At 36.2% G+C, this 20,307-nt stretch overlaps 1 protein-coding gene across 2 annotated transcripts in view; it reads left to right on the plus strand.

Annotated features, from left to right (window-relative positions):
* The window catches only part of ATPCL (ATP-citrate synthase), a 551,864-nt gene that overhangs the window by 205,775 nt on the left and 325,782 nt on the right, over window positions 1–20,307 (plus strand). For both annotated transcript variants that reach the window (XM_090382775.1, XM_090382774.1), the window contains exon 10: window positions 18,632–18,768. In XM_090382775.1, the coding sequence (XP_090238901.1) occupies window positions 18,632–18,768 (137 nt within the window). The remainder of the gene's footprint in view (window positions 1–18,631; window positions 18,769–20,307) is intronic.

Here is a 20,307-nt window from a genome sequence, read left to right on the forward strand (position 1 = left end):
TTAAAACGGAAAAAACGAAAAAATCGACAACTTACCGGTACATTAGAGTAAAATATAAATAATTAAATAATCAATTTAACACAATTCAAATAAATTTAAAACAATTAAAAATCAAATTAACGCAATTAAAAGAATCTAACGAAAATATTCAAAACGATTTTCCTTCCTGAACCTGACATATTGAGTAGTACAGCTCTGATTCATACTATCTAAAGAAGGTAGTTATTAAAAAAGAAGAAATACAAGAAATTTTTGTTAAATAAAACATCTTATATATTATATATTAAATCTTATATATTAAAAAAGTATGAGGCCTAAGATATGTGTGAATGAAACTAAAGAAGAATCTTGGGAAGATTTTGAGAAAGACATGAAAATAAGTATCAGGAAGGTTGAAAAAAATATTCTGGCCTGTAATTTCAAAATTTTACAGCAGGTGGACAATTCATACTTAAAGTAATAAGGGTGAAGTTAAAATTAAAACAAAAGGGCGGGATATTTCAGGTGTATGGAGTAAATACTTGGAATTGTTAAATGAAGGAGCTGAAGAAGAGGAGGAAAAGACTGAAATGGGGAAAGTTTTGGATAGTGTGCTGATTACTGAAGTCGAAAAGATCATGGAAAATATTAAGTGTGGGAAGGTAGCAGGTGCAGATGAAATTAGACCTAAAATTCTGAAAGCTGAGGACAAACAGCATCAGGGCGGTTACATCGCATTATTCAGAGATGGTTTTCTGAAAGTCAAGTTCCAAAGTATTGGAGCATTAATTATACCAATATTTTAAAAAAAAAAAGGGAAACAAAGCTGATTGTAAAAATTGCAGTGGAATTTCACTCTTAATATTCCCATGTAAAATCTATGCAATTAACTTAGAAGGAAGACAGATAGAGAATGCCAAGATCAAATATTTGCACTGAAACATATTATAGAAAACTCAGTGGAACATGAGAAGACCCTCTATTTGCAATGAAAAAAATCACAAGATTTCTAGATGCCTAGAAATCTGTACTTGAAAATTTTGAGGGGGGGGGGTGAAATGAAGAATTTCAGCCTTTTAAGAGGAATAGGAAAAGTTTATTTAAAAATTGCAAATCTATAGCAAGAATTGAAAAATGCATTGGAATATGCATTTTTCAATTTTTCAATTGGAATAAAGGTTAAAGGTATAAAGGTGCAACTCTGAGTGACAGAGTTGCACCTTATGACCACTATTTATAATTTTCATGGAGCATTTAGTCAAAAAGTATAAGTTCTGACAGAGTTGAGCATAGAAGTTATAAAAATCAGATCATTATTACATGTGGGTTAACTTTAGGTTTGACTGTGAAAGTGTCTGCAATTCTGCCCAGACACGACAGGGAGGCAATACATGATGAGAGCCTTGTCAATCAATTCGGCCCTCGAGAGATTGTGCAGGGCTCATAGGGTAGAATTTTTTCCAATGTGGTCTGTGCTTGTTAACTGGAGAGACTGCTTTTACAGGGATGGGATACGCTTAAATAGAAAGGGTGCAAGAATATTTGCTGATACTATCGACGCAGTGTTAGGTGGGTCGGAAAACTGCTAGCTTGGGGGGGATACACAGACTAAAAGGTTAACAATGGCCGCAGGCAGAAGCAAATGTGATTCTTGCACTGTTTCTATTAGAATGAGCAGCAGCCTGGAAAGCAAGGTGCTGGAGATTTCCAGGACTGCTGGGAGTCATAGTGGGACAAGTAAATACATGGGCTGTGTTAGGGTAACTAAGATTAGAAACAGGTGCATGTCTACATACATGTACACCAGTGCTAGGAGGATAGTTAATAAATTTGAGTTTGAAGTTCTGGTCAAGACATCAAAGGTGGATATTGTTGGGATATCAGAGACATGGTGTCACACAGATATAAGCGGTGCAGAATTGGAATTTGAGGAGTATAATGTGTACAGAAAGGATAGACAGGACAGGAAGGGAGGAGGGGTTATGCTGTTAGTTAAGAAACAAAATCTAAGGAAGTGCATCCAATTAACATTGGTGGACAATGCAATGTTGAGTCAGTTTGGTGTGACATAAGCACTGGGAGAGGAAGTGTGTGTGTGTGTGTGTGTGTGTGTGTGTGTGTGTGTGTGTGTGTGTGTGTGTGTGTGTGTGTTATAGGCCTAATGAATCTGATGAGTATAATGAGCAATTGTGAAGAGATGGACCAATAAATCAGAATGTCTTATAATGGTGGATTTTAACTTTCTAGATATTGACTAGAACTTGTGGTTTAGTCACTTGCATACTAGCTAGACTTTTGTGGATTTATTGGATGACATGTTTGAGAGGCAAACAGAGGGAGTAATACTCTTGATCTGATAATCAGCAGTGATTATTCATGCATTAAGAATTTGCAGATAAAGGAACCACTGGGTGACGGTGCTCACAATGTACTGATGTGGGATTTACTTAAAGACGTAACTACAATCAAGGGTAAAGGGAAAGGCTTTTGCTTTCGTAAAGATGACTACAGGGGTCTCAGGCAGTTTTTAAATTCTATACAGTGGGATCAACTGGTGATGTTATCAACTTTGAATTCTAAATGGGAAACCCTCAGGGACTGAATCTTGTAGGCTACTAGGCTTTTCATTCCAACTAAGAAATACTGCTCAAGGATTAGGCCTAAATGGATGTCCGATTAACGAATGAGGCTTGTGGCAGAGAAGAAAAATGTATGGGATGCATATAAATTATCGGGCAACACAGAAGCCCATGGCACATATAAAATAGTCTATAATCAAGTCACAGAGGAGGTTATCTAGGTAAGTTGGGAAATTGGGCTGAGAAGTGACAACTGAAGTTCAACATTGGCAAATGCAAAGTACTGCATATGGGTAGCAATAACCCAAGAGAAACGTACCAACTGTGTGGTACTACACTCAGGGAAGAGGAAGGTGAAAAAGATCTGTGGGTAATTGTGCAGTCAGATATGAAATTCGCTGAGTAGTGCAGACTGGCTGCCAGAGCAGGTCATGGAGTCTTGTCAATGATATATAGGAATTTTGCTAGCTATTACAGGGAGGTGATTATCCCATTATACAAGGCAATGGTCAGTCCACACCTTGAGTACTGTATACAGGTCTGGAGGCTTCATTTTAGGAAGGATGTAGAGTTGCTAGAATGAGTACAAAGAAGGGGGAACAAGAGATTGGTGAGGGGAACAAAGGGGTGCTCTTACCAAGAAAGGCTTAATGTTTCTGCAAATTGCAGCACCTGGAGAGCTCCAATAGGCACATGCAAGGTGATCTGATTGATGTGTGTAAGGCCTTGAATGAGTTGAGCAAGCTTAATGCTGATGGGATTCTTCCTCTTGCTCGGATTAAGAACCTGAGGGGGCATAAATTCAAATTGAGGAAAGATAGTTGTAGAATAGATGTGCGGATATTTGCCTTTAGCCACCATGTTGTTGATTGGTGGAACAGACTTCCATCTTTTGTTGTGGAAGTCGATAACCTAAATAAATTTAAGGCGGAGCTGGACAGGCATTCGGAACGAATGGAGGGGTGAAATGGGAGGGTTTTTTTTTTTTTTTTTTTTGGCTGATGCTGCATAAGCTTGCTTTCTTGCATCGTATGCCTCTGCTAATGGTAACTTGCAAGGTGTTCAAGAATTTATGGGTAAATTAGGTTTTTGACAATTGGAAATGAATGATCAGTGCAGGAGTACAGTAGTATATGCATTTGGGTTCACTATCGTTTGAGCTCCACGTAATTACTAAATAAAATTAAAAATATTCTTGTTAAATAACTAGTTGTAAACTCCTCTGACCTGTTTGTGTATTTCAGAGTACGGTAGACTCTCAATTTTCCGGGATAGATGGTAAAAACAAATCCCAGATAATCGATTTCCTGTTTAATCCAAAAATACCGAAGTCACTGACATACGTAAGAGATACGTTACAGGACTTCCCGAGATCCCGTAACTCGGGAATGCCTAATATATTGCTACTATATTATCATTGACAAATCTGAATTCCGTGCGATATTTGTTAATGTTTGGCCATTTTCATACATCCTTATTAGTTTAATTTTCTGATCCAAGTCGATGGCTTTCCTTTTCTTGGTAGATTTAATGGTAGTGCTGTCACTTATTCTCTTAGTCTAGGTGGAGTAGAACCAGGGTATGCCTGCCGTGAGCAACTATTAATGATGTCACCAATAGATTGTCAGATTTTAAGAGGGGTAAAGAGAATATTATTATTCATGTGGGGACAAATGACATTAAACGTACACGATCTGACGATTTGTTGTAAAAATACAGGACCATGCTGAGGAAATGCCGCGAGCTAGGCTACAATGTCTGTGTCTGCAATTCTGCCCAGACACAATAGGAGGGATTATATGTTAAAAGCCTTGTGGATTAACTCAAGACTTGAATGACTCTGGAAGGCTTTAGGGTGGAAATTTCTATCAGCATGGCCCACACTTGTAGGTAGAAGGAATTTGTTTTGTAGAGATGGGATGCACTTAAACAAAGGTAGTGCAAAAGTTTTTCCAGTATTATTGAGGATACCTTAAAGGTTCAGGGAAACTGCTAGTTAGTTGGGATGTGGGTAATGTTGACACGTGTTTATCTGATAATATTGGTCAAAGTAACTCTTGCACATATCTCAAGAGTTCTCTGTTACCCCAACTGGACATATTATCTAGATGTTCTGGGGGCAGAAACGTTTCGAGTGAGCGGGTAGCTAATGCCAGGGAAGCAAGCCTAAAAAAACTTCAAGGGTTGTGTTAGGATTGTTAAATATACAAGAAAAGTGAGTCTTAATTGTTTATATAGTAATGTTAGAAGTGTCGTCAATAAAATGAGTGAATTCGAACTGCTGGTTAGCAGTTCAAATAAAGGCATAATCCAAGTAGGAGTAATCTATAGACCAGGTGATTGTGAAGATTATGACGAAAGCTTCTACAAAGGGTACTAGGAAAGTTTTGCAATATGACGCAACAATGAATCACAGGAAGCTGCTTGTTGCTGCATGTTGAGACACGTTCATACGTGCATAGTAGCCGCCGCGCCAAGTCGATGGGCTCAGTTATTCATTAGTAGTGAGAGTGTAAAGTGCTTGCAATGGCATCGTGGTCACGAAATGAGATAAGGACAGTTTTGCGGTATAATTTCGTGCGTGGTTTAACCATAGACCAGTGCTTAGAAGAAATGACTCTTGCACTAGATGATGATTGTCCACATCATACAACGATATTCGGGTGGTATAGAGAATTCCAAAGGGGAAATTTCACTCTGGAGGATTCTGAGAGGCCGGGAAGGCCACGAACGTCAGTTGCGGAGAAAACGTTACTGCTGTGAGAAAAATGCTTGACGAAAACAGGCGAGTGACCTACCAACAGATAGAGGATACTTTGGGCCTAAATGCACCAGCAATTCGTTCGATTCTGCAAGATCATTTGCACGTGAAGAAACTTTGTTCTCTCTGGGTGCCGCATCAACTGACTGAAGAGCAGATGACACGACGTGTGACTTGGTGCCGGGAGATGTTAAAAAAGTTTGATAAGGGACAATCTCGGTATGTGAACAACATCGTGACAGGTGACGAGACTTGGCTGTACTATTACGATCTGCCGACCAAGGCTCAAAACAAAGTTTGGGTCTTTGATGATGACGACACACCCGTAATTGTCAGAAAATCCCGATCTGTAAAGAAGAAAATGATAGCTGTATTTTTCAAATCGAGTGGAATTGTGGAACGTGTCGTTTTGGACACGCAGAAGACAGTCACAGCTAAGTGGTATACCTGCGGCCAAAGTCAAGAATGGACACCTGGTACCTCCATCACGATAATGCTGCAGCTCACCGCGCCAAAGCCTGCACCGAATATTTGACCACGACAGGACTGAAACTTCTCGAGCACCCTCCCTACAGGCCAGACCTTGCTCCCTGCGACTTTGCACTGTTCCCGCATGTGAAAATGAAGCTAAAAGGGAGGCGGTTTTCCAGTGATGAGGACCTTCTACGGCTTGGGACAACGAGTGTGCTTTACTCCCTAGGTGAAACTTGGCAGAACTGATTTAAAGATTGGTTTCGGAGGATGGAGAGGTGTATTGAATGTAGAGGAAATTACTTTGAAAAAATTAAATAAACAAAGCTGTATTGCAAAACTTTCCTAGTACCCTTTGTACATGCAAATGGAATGGGCAAGTAAGCGTCAATGTCTTATTATGGGTGATTTCAATTTGCCTCTAATTGATTGGAGTAAATGGGAAGGAAACTCGACATGGGGAACAAAATTTTTAAATCAACTAGATGACTGTTATTTGTATCAACATGTCAGGGAAAGTACTAGGGAAAAGAATATCCTAGACCTCATCATCACACATGAATCAGATGACATAACAGGGTTGACAGTAGAGGAACCAATAGCAGGAAGTGATCATGGAGTTCTATGGTGGATGATGATGAGAGAGGTAGCAGTAGTAAAAGGCAAAGGAATGGGTTTTAATTTCAGAAAAGGAAATTACGATGCCTTTATTAACTGGGTAGATATTGTGCAGAGAATGAATACAATTGAACTGTGGTTTGCTTTAAAAACATTAATCACAGATACCTTGAATGCATATTTACCATTAAAAAAATACTCCACGAGGAGGGTTCCAAGTTGGATGAATAGTGAAATTGCCACATTACTTGAACAGAAAAAGGTGGCATGGAAAGGTTACAGAGCAATAAAAAGTACTGAAGCCTATAAGCTACAAGATGAAATGTAATAGAGCCACAGAAAAGGTTTGACAGGCAAAGGCAGTTTATGAGAAATCGCTAGCAAACAAAGCAAAGATGGGAATAAGGAATTCTTCACATATATAAATGCCAAGAAGAGCAGGACAAACCAGATTGGACCTTTACGTAAGGGAAAGGGGATAGTATTAAATACACCAGCTTCCGTTGCAATTGAACTCAACAGTTATTTTGCATCGATATTTACAAATGAAAAACCTTTTGTGGCAATGGGAAATTGTGGGAGCGAAGTTGAAAAATATGTAATTAATGATATTGAAATTTCGCAAGATTATTTAATGAAAAAAACTTTCGAGCCTACAGGCCAGTAAGGCTCCTGGAGTTGATGGAATATACTCTATAATCTTAAGGGAGGCGGCAAGTGAGTGCATTGAACCATTGAGGCTAATTATGCGAGCATCACTAGACTCTGAGGATTCCCTTGGATTGGAAAAGTGTCAATGTATCTCCCATACATAAGGGTGGCTCTAAGAGTGAAGTGGGAAATTATTGACCTATCATTCTGACTTCAGTGGTAGGGAAAATCATGGAGGCAATGATCAAGGGTAGAATTCAGGATCATTTGGATCGTATTGAAATTCTCAAGGATACTCAGCATAGTTTTGTAAAGGGAAAATCGTGTTTAACAAATCTGGTTCGCTATTTTGAAAGGGTCACTCACGAGCTGGATTTATGGAATAATTTCGACATTGTTTATTTAGATTTCAGCAAAGCTTTTGACTCTGTCCCACATGAGTGGTTGCTTTATAAGCTGGAACAGGTTGGAATCACTGAGAAAATCCTTAGATGGATAGCAGGATGGCTTCGAGGCAGTGGGTTGTGATAAATGGCTATTCCTCAGATTGGGTTAATGTAAGAAGCGGGGTTCCCCAAGGATCAGTATTAGGACCACTGTTGTTTTTAATTTTCATAAACAACATCGATGAAGGGATAGAGGGCGTGATGTCTAAATTTGCAGATGATGTTAAAATCGGTAGAGTAGTTAATGATCACTGTCAAGCTGAGCTTCTTCAGAGAGACCTAGATAGACTTCAGGAATGGTCAGAAAAATGGCAGCTATGCTTTAATCCAACAAAGTGTAAGGTATTACACCTGGGAAACAATAATCCCAAAATAACTTATTCACTTATTAACTTATTGATGAAGGTATATCAGGCTTAATGTCAAAGTTTGCAGATGATACAAAGGTTGGCAGGTTGTTAATGACAGTAATGGCAGTGTGCTACTGCAACAGGATCTAGATAATTTGGGCAGATGGGCTAAGAAGTGGCAACTGAAGTTTAACCTTGACAAATGCAAAGTACTGCATATGGGTAGAAGTAACCCCAGAGAAACGTACCAACTGTGTGGTACTACACTTAAGGTGGTAGAAAATGAAAAACCTGGCAGTAATTGTGCAGGCAGATATGAAGTTTTCTGAGCAATGCAGACAGGCTGCCAGGGCAGGTCATGGGGTTTTGTCAATGATATATAGGAATTTTGCTAGCAGGGAAAAGGAGGTGATTATCCCTCTGTATAAGGCAATAGTCAGGCCACGCCTTGAGTACTGCGTACAGGTCTGGAGGCCTCATTTTAGGAAGGATGTAGATTTACTTGAGCGTGTACAGAGAAGGGCAACAAGATTGGTGAGGGGAATGAAGGGATCCTCTTATCAAGAGAGGCTTAAGTTCTGCAAATTGCAGTGGCTGGAGACTAGGCACCTGCACGGTGATCTGATTGAGGTGTATAAGTCCTTGAATGGGTTCAGCACGCTGAATTCTGATGGGATCCTTCCATTGTTCAGATTACGAACCTAAGGGGGCATAAATTCAAATTACGAAAGGACAGATGTAGAATAGATGTGCGGAAATTTGCCTTTAGCCAGCGGGTGGTTAATTGCTGGAATAAACTTCCATCTGTAGTTGTGGAAGTTGATAGGTTGAATAAATTTAAGGAGGAACTGTACAGGCATTTGGAGGGAATGGTGTGTGTTTTTTTTTTTTTTTTTTTTTTGGCTGATGCTGCATAAGCTCATACATTTGCTTTCTTGCATCACATGCCACTACTACTACTTGGTGGAGTTAAACTAAACCCAGTACTGGGGGAAAGGGACTTGGGTGTTATGATACGGTCAGACATGAAATTCTCTGTGCATTGTAAACAGGTTGCAAGGAAGGCCCATGGTGTCCTATCGATGATGTATTGAACTTTTGCATGTAGAGATAGGGACGTGATAATCCCATTATATAAGGCTTTTGTTTGACCACACATGGAATACTGTGTCTAAGTACGGAGACCGCACCTAAAGAAAGACATCGAGCTTCTTGGAAGGGTGCAAAGACTGGTAACTCGCCTGGTGAGATCGGCTAAAGGCGTCCTTATGAAGGAAGACTTCGAATATGTGGGTTGCAGAGTTTGGAAACTAGACACCTTAGAGGAGATTTGATTGAGGTGTTTAAGTCTCTGAGAGGCATCAGTAAAATGAATGAGGACGAAATTTTCAAGATTATAAATGATGCTAGAACTAGGAGACATAAATTCAAGTTACAGGGGGAAATGGTTAAATTGGACTGCAGGAAGTTTTATTTTAGCCAGCGAGTTATAAATTACCGGAATAAGTTGCCTACATGGGTGGTAGAGGCTGACAGTTTGGGGAAATTCAAAGGTCATCTGGATAGTACCTTCAGGTGAGGGAAGCGCATAAATGATAGGTTTAATTTCCTTTTCTTTTATTAATTATTATTTATTTATTTATTTATTTATTATTTTTTTTATCACTGTTTTATTTGGGTTTTTTTTTTTTTTGGCTGGTGCAGCATAAGCCATAGACTTTCTTGCACCATGAGGCCATTACTAATACTAGTCAGTACATGATAACAGTCAAAATGAAATTTTCTGAAAAGAATTTCACAGGGTTAAGGTGGAAACACACTATTATCACCTCAAGTGAACTCACATTTTACTAAAGCACATTTCTGGAGGGCACTTCATTTAAACAATTTTCACTTTCCATTTTATTGGGTATTTCTGTTAGTGCAATCTATTATAAACGGGTAGTCAACTCTATCTTATTGCATTTGCAATAATACCGATAGCTGGAGTTGTGTGTGGTTTTACGTTATTATGGTGAAGTGTGTGTCCCTTTCACTGAAATCTTCAGTCATATATATATATATAAAAAAAAAAAAAAAATCATAAATTGTAAGAATCTTCTCTTTTTTCCTATTTACTCCATATCTCACTTGTGCAATTTGTGCATGCCGTGATCATCATTATTGATTGCTTAATTTATTTATTTTTGTTTTAAATTTTACGATCCTAAAAAAAAAAAAAAAAAAATTTGAGCGAAAAAAAATTACATAAATACGTAGATGCGTAAGTCGGAGACTTACTGTATCGAAAAATGTTCAGCAACCTACGTAAAAAATATGCCGATAGATAAAAAAACTTACCACGCACTGTCTGCGTGTCCAATACGATGCTTCCCTTTATTTTTTATGATGTCAATTTTAAATCTAATAGTTTCCCTTTATTTTTTACAATGTTGCGTATTGTTTTGTCACCAACTTTATAAGGGTTAATCAAAGATTTAACGGATGCACTGTTTTCATTAAACTTTTGAACAAGTTGTTGTTTAACTGAAAGCGCAACTCTTTTGCGTTTACCCATGATATGCGCGATTTCTGAAAAAAAAAAAAAAAAAAAAATCTGAAATCCCTGACATAAATAACGAAACGAAACTTGTCCTTTTGCCCTGCAACAGAACAGAACAATCAACACGACGTGCTAAAACAAACTGAACATTTGTTCTTTTTTTTCTTTCTTTTTTTTTTCCTTGTTTTTGAGCGACGGGTATGAAGACAGTGGGAATTTCAAGATAATAGGTACACTAATCTCCCAAGTGCCTCCGTAGCCAGGTGGGCAGGAGCAGCAGTGCTGTGACCACCAAATACCAAGGATGCGGAAAGGTCAGGGAATGACCACCGCATATCCGTGGAGCAATATGGCCTTAGTTGCTAATGCTCCTAAAAAAAAAAAAATAAATAAAATAACCAAATAAAACACTAATCTCCCAATGACGACTTATAATGTCGCTTATTTATGACTTGCAAAATATCTGTTTATACCTATTCTAGTTATTACTTGAATTTTATGATTTCTCGTTGATTTTTTTTATTTATTTATTTATTTATTTATTATTATTATTTTTATTTGGAGTCTTGAAGTGTCCCGGTTAATCCAATCCCAGTTAATCGAGAGTCTGCTGTATAAACAGAAAAATAGTTACACTGAAATGAAAGTAGTGGGGATAAAAATTTGGGGCATAGACTAAATAATTAAAAATTGGAACAATTTAGTAATTTTGCTTATATAGGAATGGTGGTTGATGAAGTGGAGGATTAGCTGGAAATAAACCGTAGAATAAGTAAAACGAACAATGTTTGTTTGTTTTTCAAAAAGAAAAATAAACAGTAAAATAAGTAAAGCAGACATATAAAAAGCCAGTTAAATATATTTATTTAGAACAAAGGAGAAATTAGTCAAAAGACTAAGTTAGCCGTTTATAGTAGTTATTAAACTTGTTTTAACTTATGTAACTGAGTTGGAGTAAGAAATAAAGGAATTATTCAAAAATTAGAATCTTCAGAAATTGGAGATTTTAAGATTAAATGTCACTAACAGATGGAAGCAGTGGAAAAACCATATAAATAAGGAAACAAGAAAAAAAATCTTGGCAAAATCTGTTAGTGTAGGAAGTTTAAGATGGATTTGAGATTAGTTAAAGAGATAATTTGAAGCAAAAAATGAAGGATAATAAATCTGGAGTCAGACAAGGAGCAAGGTGATTGGCAGTATCAAGCAGGTATTAGAAAAAAAGAGAGCTTTAATCTTTGCTAGAGTTCTTACAAATATATAATAGAAATAGATTAGATAGTATGGAGGAAAATAGTTAATTTGTATTTAATTTATTCGTACTGGTGTGATGTGTAAGAATCTCTAAAAAAGAAGATAATTTTGTTTATAGTTTCAAGAAAATTTATATGTTAGTATTAGAAGTAGTTAAAATATTATTTTTTGCTAAATTTGGCAATAGCAAAATGACAAGAGTAAATGTCTCAGTGCTAGTCAACAAATCTTCACCTGTTCATTTACATGAAAATTAAGAGGGGGAAGGAGGAGGAGGAGGAGAAGTTATTCAAAATTTAGTTAAATTATTTTAGTTAATTTTAACTTTTATATGCCGTGATCATTTCATTGAATTTAATGATTTTAATATTAGACAAGATGTCTTCTGACTCTCAGGGTTATGTGGTGGTGGTTTGATGTGCTGGTGGGCAGGTTGGGGAATCTTGGCTAACGATCACAGATACGTCGGACCATTTGTATGTCTGTGAGGGAAGGAAGCCATTAAGTGATAATTTTACATCTGATTGAATTTAGGAGAGTATTGTAGTGAAGCATTCTACAAAAAAGCATTGAGGTAAATTCTTCTTTATTTCTGTATATTCATATTATTGAAATGAAGAAAATGTGGCTACCTGGTGTGCAGTAGCCAAATTATGATTATAGGAATAAATGACATTGTTTACACTGTCATTTTTTCCTACAATTAATGTTTACACTGAGAGTAAAACCACGACATCAGAACATTCTACGAATGGAAAAATCACTTTTCGATTGATGCGCCTGCCCATAATATAGGCAAGTCAGACAGGTGGTCAATCTGAGTGAATTATATTAATATTAATTGTGATTCACTCACCTGGAAGGTGTATGCTTTTGTTTAGATTTCAAATGGGGTTGGGTTGCAAAATAGTGATTTGGGAGAAAGTTCAAAAGAGAAGGAAAAGAATAAAATGGCATTTGAATGTCAATAAAAATAAGTGGTGTAACAAAAAAAAAACAAGCAAATAAGTACATTGCAAATAAGGATCCGTGTAAAGCAAAACTGTAAGTGGAGCGGTTTTCTATTGTTATTTTATTCCTTAAATTAAAAATTAAAGGAAAGTACCAGAATCATAAGGTTTGTTTGTTTGTTACTTGGTTTTTAGGAGCATTAGCAACTAAGGCCATATTGCTCTGGGAATATGCAGTGGTCATTCCCTTGACCTTTCCGCATCCTCCGTATTTGGTGGTGAGAATCATAAGGTAGTTAAATGATACCAAAATTTGGAGGCAGACCAAGAATTCAATTTCTAAATTTACAAGGAGAAACTGAATTATTGCTGAGGAGGATAGGGAAATTCACAAATTCATTGTTAAAGTTTAAAATTCGAATTTTATAAAAAAAAATAGGCAACCTATTTATTTAACGGAACAGTTCTATCGAATTTCAGAAAGCAATAAATGAAGAATTGCGTTAACCATATTTAACTCCATTCAATCTCTTTTTATCGTCCTGTGGCTAAGGATTGGTTTTTTAGAGAACACTATCTAATATAGTGTTAATAGCAAAATAACAGTTTATGTAGATGTGGTATTTTGCATTCATTCATACTGACTTAATTCCCCACAAACAAGGTACATCTCACAACTATAGTGAAATGTACAGTTTTTTAACACACTGGCTCGCTCTCTCTCTCTCTCTCTCTCTCTCTCGCACACACACACACACATTCTATAAAGTAATTTCAAAGTGGTTACCAGTTCAAGCAAGCACTCTGTAATCAGCTTACTTAGATATAATTAGTTTAGCAGAAATTAAAAATTAGAAAAAAAAAAAAATTGTGGAGTAGTTAGCACTGCATTATAAGGATTATTGAATGAATGGTAGTGCTAGAAGACAGAAATTTTACACTTTTTTGGATGTCATCATCATCAGCCATTTTCAATCCATTACAGGATGAAGGCCTCTCCAGCAACTTTCCAGTTCCTTTTGTTTTGTGCAATGGCCATCCATTTACTACCCACAAACTCATGAATTTCATCTATCCATCTCCGCCGTTGTCTTCCAAGTTTCTTTTAGCTCCTCTTGGGTACCATTCTGTTATTTTCTTAGTCCCTCTATCATCATGTCTTCGAGCTGTGTCCTGCCCAAGACCATTTTAGTTCTTTAGTTTTGATAAGAATGTCCTTTACTTGAGTTTGCTGCCTAATCCATATGTTTCTTGTCTTATCTAACAGTCTGATTCCCAATATAATTTATTCCATTCTTCACTGTATAGTTCTCGGCTTCTCTTCTGTTTTTTTTGGTAAGTGCCCAAGTTTCACTTCCATAAGGTCATGGTGGGGAGTATACATTGATTCATTATTTTACGTTACAGACTAACTGGGATATTGCTCTTTAGTATATGACTATATTTCCTGAATGCTATCCATCCAAAATTTATTCTTCTCTTGATAAACCAGCCATTTATCATTATTACAGCTAATAACTTGTCCCAGATAAGTATATGACTCCACCTTTTCAATTACTGCTCCTTCAATCATTATGTCCCTTTCTGTGGCATAGTTATTCATCATTACTTTTGTTTTAGCCATATTCATCTTTAGTCCAAAATTCTCACTAACTGTGCATAACTGATTAAGATTTTCCTCTAATTCTTTGGGATCATGGCTTATGACCACAGTGTCATCTGCAAATCGTAAATGGTTTAGGTACTCTCCATTCACATTGACTCCTTTCTGTGACCAGTCTAATCTGCTGAAAGCTTCCCCAAGGGCAGCAGTAAATACCTTCTGAGATATTGTGTCGAACTTCTTTCTAAATTTTAATTTTTCCTACTGTCTTTGTCTAGTCTAATAAAGGAGGTAGTGTTCTCATATTTTCTTCAAAATCATAATATATGGGGTATCTAGGCCTTGTCTTTCCAGTGCCCGAAACATTGCCTAATGCTGTATGGAGTCAAATGCCTTTTCATAATCCACAAATGCCAGACATAATGGTGTTTTATATTCATTTGCTTTCTCCATTAGCTGTGAAATTACGTGAAGGTGATCCACAGTTGAGAATACTGTCCTAAAGCCAGCTTGCTCTTTTGGTTGATTCTCATCAAGTATTCTTTCTAATCTGTTAGTAATGACTCTTGTGAAGAACTTGTAGATGTGGGATAACAAACTAATTGATCTATAATTTCCAATTTATCTCCTTTCTTGTGCAACAAAACTATGATTGCATTATTACACTGCTTAGGCATCACACCTTTTCTAATGCACTTTGTGAAGAGCCTTGCCAGTTTTTGTGTTATGTCTCTTCCTCCCAATTTTAACAACTCTATAGTAACTTCATCTTCCCCCGGGGCTTTCTGATTCTTCATTTTCTTCAATGCATGTTCTACCTCATCAGGAAGAATATCGGGTATGTCGTATGTGTTGCTAATTTGCGATCCATCTTTCCCACTGCTGGCATCATTCCCTCGCTCCTTGTATAATTCTCTATAGTAGTCTTCTGCTATTTGAATTATGCCTTCTCTGCTATTTATAAGTACACCATCACTAATTTTTCAGGTTCAGTATTATTTGTCATTCTGTATTACTGCTCATGGCTGCTGAATTAAGTCCTTTGTTTTCCCTTAATGCTTGTTCTAATTTTCTTGCGTTAAATCTTCTTATGTCCTCTCTGAGTCTCTTTCTAATGGCTTTGCATAACTCAGTATACCCAATTTTATCCTTGTCTGTTTATCTTGCTCTTCATTTGTCGCCTTCGGTTCATCATAACAAGTGTTTCTTGAATAATTTTTTCTTCTTTGGATTTCTTTTTCCCTATAGGTTTCTTGGGCTTTATCACTTTCTGAAAGTTGTAATATTCCTCGTCGATATCTTGGTCCTGAGCAGTCTGCAAAAGCTTAAACTTGTTCTTAAGTTCCAGTACATACTGCTTTTTCTCCTCTTCTGTTATCTCAAAGACCTTTGTATTATTTACTCAAGTCAGGTTTTTTTCCTTTTCTTTCCTACATCTATATCAAGTGTACATCTTACCATTCTGTGATCAATTCCAACATTTACCTTATTCAGGACGGTAACATCATTCACAATATATCTTCTGTTAGTGAGGACGAAGTCGATTTAATTAGTTGTTAATCAATTCGGACTCTTCCATGTCCACTTTCTATTCACCCTTTTCTTGAAAAAAGTGTCATTACTGACAATCCTTGAGATTCTGAAAAATTCCACAAGTCTTTCACCTCTTTCATTTCTTTCACCAATTCCAAAATTTCCTATAGTTCCCCTTTCTGCACTTTTTCCAACCTTAGCATTGAAGTCCTCCATAATAATAGTGTAGTGGGTTTTCTGCTAATCTAGAAGACTCAATTTCGGTGTACATTTCTTCAACCTCTTCATCATCATGGCTCGATGTTGGTGCATAAATCATTATAAACTTTAGCTTGTATCTCTTAGAAATCTTGAGTATTAGTCTTGACACCCTTGGTGATGTACTTTTGAATTCCAAAATGTTGTTTTTATATCTTTATGGACCAGAAAGCCAACTCCATCTTCGCTCTTTTCACTGTTTCCATTGGTGTACAGCAGATTTCCACTTGATAAACTTATAAGTGATTCATTTCTTCTTCTTGTTTCAGCCAAACCGATGATATTCCAATTCACATTTTCTAATTTCTTTTCCAGCTCTAATATCCTGTCTTCACTAATGAGCGATCTTACGTCTATCTTTTTTCATGTATCGCATATTAACTGCAAATAATATCCAAAAATATGAGTAGACTCTCTCTCTCTCTCTCTCTCTCTCTCTCTCTCTCTCTCTCTCTCTCTCTCTCTCTCTCTCTCCTTAAAGCATGTATAATTGTACATAATATAGCACTTGTTTTAATGCATCAAGTTACATGATATCATTGCAGCCAAAAACATCTCTGTGGTCCTTGTTATTAAGTTTGAGAAGTTTAAAGTGATTTCACATATCTTGCTATGAATTCCTTAAGAATAATAATTAATTTTTTTAAAATCCTGCTATGTTGGGAAATCGTGCATTTCGAATTGTTAGTAATTCTCCCCCTCCCCTCAGGAGTAAACAAAATGAATTACACAAGCACTTGTAATGTTGAGTTACAGCTACGGGAGTTCTCCATGATTCCACTTGCAATTCGTGGAGAAAATAAAAATTTAAATGCTCCATACACTGTATAACAATACTATATGCAGTACACTAGCAAATTTTCATTATACAGGTTCACCATCACTAATCCGGTTCCACCACTAATTCGTACATAATTTCGGTTAACGTAATTTAAAATTTCCCGGGTCGGCGCACCGACCTGCCGCTACTGTTTTGGTGGCGTTGGTTGCAGCATCAGCTGTTGGCGTGAACTCGTAAACACTGGCAAGCAATTTTCTCTTGTTTTTCTGCATTTACTATTGTAACCTGCTCACATTTAGCCCCAGCCATGGTTCCAATGCATAAAGGAAGTGCCTCTCGTGGTTCGTGAGTAATCTGTTATGGACAATGTAAAGCGCAAACACTGTACATTATCCATAACAGATAAAGTTGAACTTCAGAAAAAACTTGACAGTGGTGTGTTTGTGAGAAGTTTAACTCTGCTTAATTGTAAATTCCAGCAATTTCTTTCAGTTCCTCTTATTTTAGTAATTTTCTTTTAGCCATTCCTTTTTAGATTTCTTTTTTTTTTTTTTTTTTACAACAAACTTGCGGAAAAACACAACACAATATGATGGATAATACAGCGCCCTAATGAACTTGTTTTCACAAAATCTCTAACAATACTGACAAATTTATTGCGATGTTTGAGAGTTTATTTTATTGTAATTAGTTTTATTGCAGCGCTCGCCGTGCATGCAATAAACTAATCACAAACGACCTCATTTGTATGCCGTAATAGCGTCACACGTACGTGGCCAACATGGCTTCTCAAGAAATAAAGTAACCAACATATATGTGGCCCTATGTGCGACATAAAAAAATACTTTTTTTTTTAAAATATATTTTAAGCGAAAAAACAACAACACTGACATTACAATATTTATTTTAGAATTACTAATAAAATTATTTGCTAAATATTATTTGGCCCCTGGGGAATTTTTTTTCTTAAACTAGCTTGGCAGTCAACGCGTTAAAGGTAGGAGGAGGTGGTTAGCTGTTTGGTAAACTGTATGTGCTAAAATAACCACCAATGATCTGGCAAACTCACTAATCCAGCACCCCACAGGTCCCAATGCTGCCGGATTAGTGATGATCAACCTGTAGTTCCATTCAGTTTCATCTTAACGATATTTGCCTGTAGCTGTTTTTGCAGTCTTTTACAAGTCTTTTTGGTTAGTCTTTTGCCTATTTTAAACTTCAGATTCAATTATTGAAGTATTTGAATAATCCTACTAAAGTGCATATAAAATCCTATTTTACTTAAATACTTTCCTTTTGAATAATTCAGTGTCAAATTAATGAAGATATACTGTATTGTGAAATAAAACATCCATAATATTGCCAAACAGGCTGTTCCTAACAAGTGAAATCACTCTGTTTCATACCAAGCTAGAGTTTAAAATTTTTTAGTTAGTGTGTTTATGTTCATCTTTTCCAGTCAAAATTTTGAGTGGAGGGCAAGATGAAGAGTCATCACTGACATTGTATAAAAAACATTATGGGAATCCTGTTGTCTCAAAACTTTACTAGACATGTTGGACAGACAACTTGTGTGATCAAGACCCGCTAATATCCATAGAATCTACAAGAGAAAATCACAATAAGTTAGTTTTGTCCAATTCCACGAATATTAGCAGGTCTCGATCATACAAGTTTTCTGTTCAACATGAGTAAATCACTCTATAAACTTGCATTTAAACTACTGGTGATTAAATTCAGGTTTATTATAGTTGTAAATAATGTATGTGTAAGTGCAAAAGTAAACTTTTTTTGTCATCATTATCAAATAAAATAATTAATACTACTGAGAATTTCTGGTTTTCTTCCATTGTAGTGATACCGTTTGTGAGTTGGGAGGTGCTTCAGAATTAGCAAATTACGGAGAATATTCAGGAGCTCCTACTGAACAACAAACTTATGAATATGCTAAGACTATTTTGAGTTTAATGACACAAGAAAAGCATCCTGAAGGTAAAATAATAGATAATAATAAAAGTATAATGACAATAAAATAATAATTGCTTTTTATTATAGTTATAGACAAATGCTGTAACAGTAACTGTGATTTACAGATTGTAAACTAAATTTTGATTTTTAATTTTTGGCATATAAATACTTTGCAAAATGTTTTGCTGTTACTATTCAGCAGGAGTAAATATGTATGTTTTTTAAACCAACTGTATACTATTATCGCAGTATAAAAGTTATTTGTTTATAACATCAGTTCATACATGTTAAAAGGTTTCACCCTCTAAATTCTGTTAAGAATTTACAGGTTGAAACTTTTTTCATATGTTTACAGATTTGAGAAATCTCCTCAGAAGATATTTCTTAACAGCTCTCAAAGAAGGTTGCATTTAGTAATATATATGTATAGTGTACAAAATTGTTTAAAGGTAATTAAAATGTAAATTAAATGTGGTGTGATCAAATAATGATTTACAAAATTAAACACTGATCTCATGTTAAAGAAATTGTTGCAAGCTGCAACCAATAATTCTGAAGAGGTGCCAGCTGCCACCCTCATTTCAACCAAAGTTAAAAATCAAATTACCAAATAAGAATTAAAATTAAAAATGCAAAATAGATTGATTTGGGAATTTCCACAGGGCTGATGCCTGTCTGAAGAAGTAGTCACTATGCTGTCCCTAAACTTTATTGGGTTTTTTTAATTGTGTTTGTATTACCCATTGGGTTTAGTTCAGAGGAAAGGATGGGGTGTTTCCTTACTTGATTCTGGTATCACTTGCACTATTCTTTATGCAGGGAACAGTGCCTGTAAGCTTGCCTGGGTGAATGTGGACCCTTGCTTATCTATATTTTTATTTTTAATTTTATTTCTTATTTGGTAAGCTGATTTTTTAACTTGTGTGACGGTGGCAGTTGGCACTTCTTTGGCATTGCTAGTTGCAGTTCAAAACAATTCCTTTCATGTAGTATAACAATATTTAATTTTGATAATTCATTATTTTATCATAGCATGTTTAATTTACATTTTAGTGAACTCCACTACAGATAATGCGCAGTCTGCATTTTTTGAGTTCTTTCCCCCCTCCCTCTGTTTAGCCCTATTTTAATATAGGTTGTTACTTAAGTTTATTTTCTTTTGAGTTTGGTTTTTTTAATTTATCTTGTTTTGTAATTTTAGTTAATAGATTATGTTGCATATTTGCATTTTGGCTTGGCTTGCTGATTGGCGTAGGATGACATGGAAAATTACATTTAATATTTTTTCAGTTTAAGTTACTTTTTAGTCATTGTGTTAACCATATTTGACTTATTTTCTGTGGTATATGTCCTGATCACTGGGTCTTTTGCTGTTAGAAGGCTGTGACAAATGTGACTTTTGGGAATATCCACTGGGCCAATACCTCTTTGAAGAAGTGGTCACCATGATTCCCTCTAAACTTTCTTGTGTCTTTCTTCTTAATTGCATGACTGTAATTCACTCATTAGATTTGGTGCAGGAGAGGTTTTCTTGCTTGTTTCTCACAGCAATTGCACCATTTT

The sequence above is a fragment of the Mastigoproctus giganteus genome, chromosome 10 (genome assembly GCF_048544385.1).
Source record: "Mastigoproctus giganteus isolate SK-2022 chromosome 10, ASM4854438v1, whole genome shotgun sequence".
NCBI lineage: Eukaryota > Metazoa > Arthropoda > Arachnida > Uropygi > Thelyphonidae > Mastigoproctus > Mastigoproctus giganteus.